The sequence below is a fragment of the Lathyrus oleraceus genome, chromosome 7, assembly GCF_024323335.1.
Source record: "Lathyrus oleraceus cultivar Zhongwan6 chromosome 7, CAAS_Psat_ZW6_1.0, whole genome shotgun sequence".
NCBI lineage: Eukaryota > Viridiplantae > Streptophyta > Magnoliopsida > Fabales > Fabaceae > Lathyrus > Lathyrus oleraceus.
Window position 1 is genome coordinate 56983258 of NC_066585.1, and position 5957 is coordinate 56989214.

At 42.4% G+C, this 5957-nt stretch overlaps 1 protein-coding gene across 1 annotated transcript; it reads left to right on the forward strand.

The window, feature by feature from the left end:
- Positions 1 to 865: 865 nt before the first annotated feature.
- LOC127101993 (uncharacterized) lies at positions 866 to 2515 on the forward strand. The gene has a single exon (XM_051039418.1). The coding sequence runs from the start codon at positions 866 to 868 to the stop codon at positions 2513 to 2515; it is 1650 nt and encodes a 549-aa protein (XP_050895375.1).
- Positions 2516 to 5957: the final 3442 nt, after the last annotated feature.

Below are 5957 nucleotides of genomic sequence, written 5' to 3' on the forward strand. Positions count from 1 at the left end.
AAACAGTTCTCAGATCAAGACTTTCAACGATTTAGGCGAGGCCTTTATCAAACATTACAAATACAACCTTGATAATGTGCCAGACCGAGATCAATTGAGGTCCATGCAACAAAGAGAAAAGGAGACATTCCGTGAATACGCGCAAAGGTGGCGCGAAATTGCAGCACAGGTTGTTCCACCTATGGAAGAAAAGGAGATGACGAAAGTGTTCTTAAAGACTCTTGATACTTTTTATTACGAGAGGATGATTGCAAGCGCTCTTACAGACTTTATTGACATGGTAAACATGGGAGTCCGTTTAGAGGAAGCAGTTCGAGAAGGGGGTCTAGTTAGAGAAGGAAGTTCATCTTCAAGCGGGGCAAAGAGGTACGGCGGTTTTATGAAAAAGAAGGAACAAGAAACTAATGATGTGTCCTATAATCATCCAAGAAGGATCAATTATCCTTACCATTCCCAACACCAACATATAGCAGCCGTGACTCCAGTAATCACTTCCGCTCCAGTTCAAGTCCAATACCCTCAGCAGCGTACCAACCGCTTCCAACAGAATACTCAGTATCAGCAACAACATCAACCTCAACAACATCAACATCAGTTACAACAACGTCCACCACAGCAGCAAAGAAGAACCAATTTTGATCCAATTCCGATGTCATATGCAGAATTGTATCCAGCTTTGATCGCTAAAAACCTTGTGCAACCACGACCACGACCTCCTGTACCAGAAGTGCTACCTTGGTGGTAGTAGCCAGAGGTATCTTGTCCCTTTCATCAGAATGCTCCAGGTCATGACTTAGACAACCGTTTTGCTTTAAAGTTGGAAGTACAGAAGTTGACAAGAGCAGGTATCCTGACCTTCAAGAACATGGGTCCCAATGTGAAGGACAATCCAATGCCAAGTCATGGTCCTTCATCAGTGAACAATATAGAAGTTTGTCTCAATGAACAACGTGTTACGAAGATAGAGGAGATTCGGCAGTCTTTGGTTGAAATTCATTTTGTTTTATGTGCTCATGGTCTATTCCAACATGACCACCAGATCTGTGGTACATGTTCAGTCAATTCAAGAGGTTGTAGAAAGATTCAAGATGATTTGCAAGGCGTCCTAGATCAGGGTTTGATTCAGATTTCTAGACAAGTGAGTTCTCCAGAATCACAAGAACAAGAGGTGAATGTCATCATTCCTTGCTTCAACATTCCAGAGAAAGTAGAGATAGCTTATCATCCGAGGGAGCCAGTGGTGATTTGCCCTCCGGGCCCAATGCCTTACACTTCAGATAAAGCGGTCTCCTACCGCTATGCAACAACTATTATTGAGAACGGTAAAGAGGTCGAGATTAAAACCTTAGCCTCAGTTACCAATATCGCAGCAAATAGCCGAATGACGCGCAGTGGCCGCGTGTTCGCTCTGCCGGTTATCCCAAGTAGAAATGTTGAGAAAGATCCAGTAGTCGTGGTACCAGTGACAAGAGAAGCAGAAGGGCAAACAAGCAATTCAACCCTTGACAAAGAAACAGATGAACTACTCAGAATTATCAAGCTCAGTGACTACAAAGTGGTAGATCAGTTGCTACAGACACCGTCAAAAATCTCGATCCTGTCCTTATTATTGAACTCAGCTGTCCACAGAGAAGCACTACTGAAGGTGCTTGATCAAGCCTTTGTAGAACAGGATATAACAGCAGAGCAGTTCAACAATGTTGTAGGCAGCATCACTTCGTGCAATGGCTTAGGCTTTTGTGATGAAGAACTGCCAGAAGAAGGAAAGAATCACAACTTCGCTCTCCATATCTCAGCCAATTGTCAAGGGGATTCTTTGTCTAATATCCTAATTGACATCGGTTCATCTCTGAATGTCATGCCCAAGTCTACCTTGTTGAAGCTAAAGTACAAAGGGGGGCAAATGCGGCACAGTGGAATTATTGTGAAAGCGTTCGATGGATCAAGAAAAACAGTCATTGGAGAAGTTGATTTGCCTATTGGTATTGGACCACACGTATTCCAGATCACTTTCCAGGTTATGGACATAGTGCCAGCTTATAGTTGTCTGCTCAGACGCCCATGGATTCATGAGGCGGGTGCCATTACATCCACGTTACACCAAAAGTTAAAGTTTGTCAAGAATGGGCAAATAGTGACGGTTAATGGGGAGCAGGCTATGCTGATTAGCCACCTTTCATCGTTTAGTGTGATAGAAGTAGACGAGACGGCTGTTCAAACTCCATTTCAGGCCCTGACCATCGATGATTACAAGAAAAGTGAAGGTTCAATCGCGTCATTCAAAGACGCCCAGCAGATTGTCAAGACAGGTCCTACAGAAATGTGGGGCAAGGTGATAGAGTTGTCAGAAAACGTTAACCATGCAGGATTAGGCTTTGTTGATGGAAAACAAGTGCAGACTTCAGTGGTGCAACCTTTCAAAGATATCTTTCACAGCGGTGGGTTTATCAACATGGTAGCAGTTGAGGAGGATACTTTTGGGGAAAGACAGAAGACGAAGGCCCCAGATTTGTGACACCAGGAGTAGTTATGAAGAACTGGACCGCAGTTGACATCCCACATTGTGTCCACATATCAAAGTAATTAAGCTTTTCAGTTTTCAAAAATCTTCCGCTTTAGCCCAAAGCGCGAAGCATTAATTTTGTAAAATGGGCACTTTTGTCAAAAACGTACTATCCATGAAAAAGATCTTTTGTGTTCCTATACACTTGTGTCCTTTTTATCTTCTCAGCTTTTTCGGAAAATGGTAACACAAAAAAAAACCTTAAAAAGAACACATTTTTGCATGTCATGGTCAGTCCTCTAAAAACAATTGTTTGTACAGGTTACTTAAACCCGTTGAACACAATGACATCATGCCCTCTCCCAACTTTGAACATTCTATATTCGAAGCTGAAGAGGAAGAGTGGGATGAGATTCCAGAAGAGGTCGCCCGCCAGTTTGAAATTGAAGAAGACATTATTCAGCCATACAAGGAGCCTTTGGAAACAGTCAACTTGGGTTCGGAAGAAAATGTGAAAGAAGTCAAAATTGGAGCATTGTTATCCCCACAGGTCAAGGAGCAATTGATCAGCCTGTTGAAAGAGTATGTAGATGTGTTTGCTTGGTCTTATCAAGATATGCCTGGTCTCGACACTGACATCGTAGAGCATAAGCTACCTTTGAAGCCAGAATGTCCACCGGTCAAACAGAAATTAAGAAGAACACATCCAGATATGGCCGTCAAAATTAAAGAAGAAGTTCTGAAGCAAATAGATGCTGGTTTTCTTGCCACTTCAGTGTATCCAGAGTGGATAGAAAATATTGTGCCAGTTCCTAAGAAGGACGGGAAGGTACGAATGTGTGTCGACTATCGTGACTTAAATAGAGCAAGCCCAAAGGATGATTTCCCCCTGCCTCACATTGACATGTTGGTAGACAATACAGCAAAGTTTGACATATTCTCCTTCATGGACGGATTCTCCGTGTATAACCAGATCAAAATGGCTCCCGAAGACATGGAAAAAACTACATTCATAACACCATGGGGAACATTCTGTTATCAAGTGATGCCGTTTGGGTTGAAGAACGCAGGTGCTACTTACCAGCGAGCCGTGACAACGCTCTTTCACGACATGATGCACAAAGAGATTGAGGTTTATGTGGATGACATGATCGCGAAGTCTCGTTCAGAAGAAGGTCACTTAGTGGATCTATTGAAGATGTTTCAACGATTGAGGAAGTTCCGTCTTCGCCTCAATCCGAACAAATGCACATTTGGCGTCAGGTCAGGTAAACTCTTGGGCTTCATTGTCAGCCAAAAAGGCATTGAAGTTGATCCAGATAAAGTAAAAGCTATCCAAGAGATGCCCGCACCAAAAACAGAAAGGCAAGTGAGAGGTTTTCTAGGACGATTGAATTACATATCCCGGTTTATTTCTCACATGACTGCCACTTGTGAACCTATCTTCAAATTGCTGAGAAAGAGTCAGAATTGTGTTTCGACAGAGGATTGTCAGAAAGCATTTGACAGTATCAAAGAGTACCTCATGGAGCCTCCTATCTTGTTACCACCTGTTGCTGGAAGACCGTTGGTTATGTATTTGACAGTGCTTGAGAATTCTATGGGCTGTATTCTGGGTCAACAAGACGAAACTGGAAAGAAAGAGCATGCCATTTACTACTTAAGCAAGAAATTTACTGACTGTGAATCACGATACTCCTTACTCGAGAAGACATGTTGTGCATTGGCTTGGGCTGCTAAGAGATTGAGGCAGTATATGTTAAGTCACACCACTTGGTTGATATCCAAAATGGATCCAATCAAGTACATTTTTGAGAAGCCTGCACTCACTGGTAAGATTGCAAGATGGCAGATGCTGTTATCAGAATACGAGATTGAGTATCATACCCAGAAAGCTATCAAGAGCAGTGTGTTGGCTGAGTACCTTGCTCACCAACCCGTTGAAGATCACGATGATAATGAGGATGAGTTTCCTGATGAAGATGTCATGTTCCTAAAATCCAGAGATTGTAAAGAGCCACTTCCTGAAGAAGGGCCTGAACCAGATTCTCAATGGGGTTTAGTATTTGATGGAGCTTCCAACGTTTATGGACATGGAGTAGGTGCAGTCATTATCACTCCAGAAGGTTCTCATTATCCTTTCACGGCAAGAATTTGCTTTGAATGTACAAACAACATTGCTGAATATGAAGCCTGTATCTTGGGTCTTGAAGAAGCCATTGACCTCCGCATCAAAAATCTTACTGTTTATGGTGACTCAGCGTTAGTTATCAATCAGATCAAAGGAGAATGGGAAACACGCCACCCTGGCTTGATCCCATACAAAGACTATGCAAGAAGATTGTTGACTTTCTTCACCAAGGTTGAATTGCATCACATTCCTCGGGATGAGAATCATATGGCAGATGCTCTAGCTACGTTGTCTTCAATGTATCAAGTGGGTTTTCCAAACGAAGTACCCAGAATTGTGATCAAGCGACTTGATAGACCAGCACATGTGTTTACAGCTGAGGCCAGTTTTGATGATAAACCATGGTACCACGATATCAAGCATTTCCTTCAGACTCAGGAGTATCCTCTTGGAGCAACAGAAAAAGATAAAAGACTTTGAGAAGATTGTCAGGCAGTTTCTTCCTTAATCAGAATGTGCTCTATAAGAGGAATTATGACATGGTCTTACTCAGATGTGTTGACAAAAAGGAAGCAGAAATGTTGATGAAAGAAGTTCACGAAGGGTCCTTTGGTACTCATGCAAACGGCCACTCTATGTCAAGAAAGATGTTGAGAGCTGGTTATTACTGGTTGACCATGGAATCAGATTGCTGCAAATTTGTAAAGAAGCGTCACAAATGTCAGATCTACGCTGATAAGGTTCATGTACCACCAACCTTTTTGAATGTGATTTCTGCTCCTTGGCCATTCTCAATGTGGGGCATTTACATGATCGGTATGATTGAACACAAAGCTTCCAACGGACACCGTTTCATTCTCGTGGCAATTGATTGCTTCACCAAATGGGTGGAAGCAGCTTCGTATGCAAAGGTGACAAAGCAAGTGGTGGTCAGATTCATCAAAAATAATCTCATTTGCTGATATGGCATTCCAAACAAGATCATCACTGACAATGGCTCCAATCTGAACAACAAAATGATGGATGAATTATGTGAAAGTTTCAGGATCGAGCATCACAACTCTTCTCCTTACCGTCCCAAGATGAATGGGGCAGTTGAAGCTGCAAATAAGAATATCAAGAAGATCATTCAAAAGATGGTTGTTACCTACAAAGATTGGCATGAAATGCTGCCTTTTGCACTACACGGATATAGAACATCAGTCCGTACTTCAACTGGGGCACCCCATTTTCACTTGTATACGGTATGGAAGCTGTGTTACCGATAGAGGTTGAAATTCCATCAATGAGGATACTAATGGAAACTCAGTTGTCAGAGGCTGA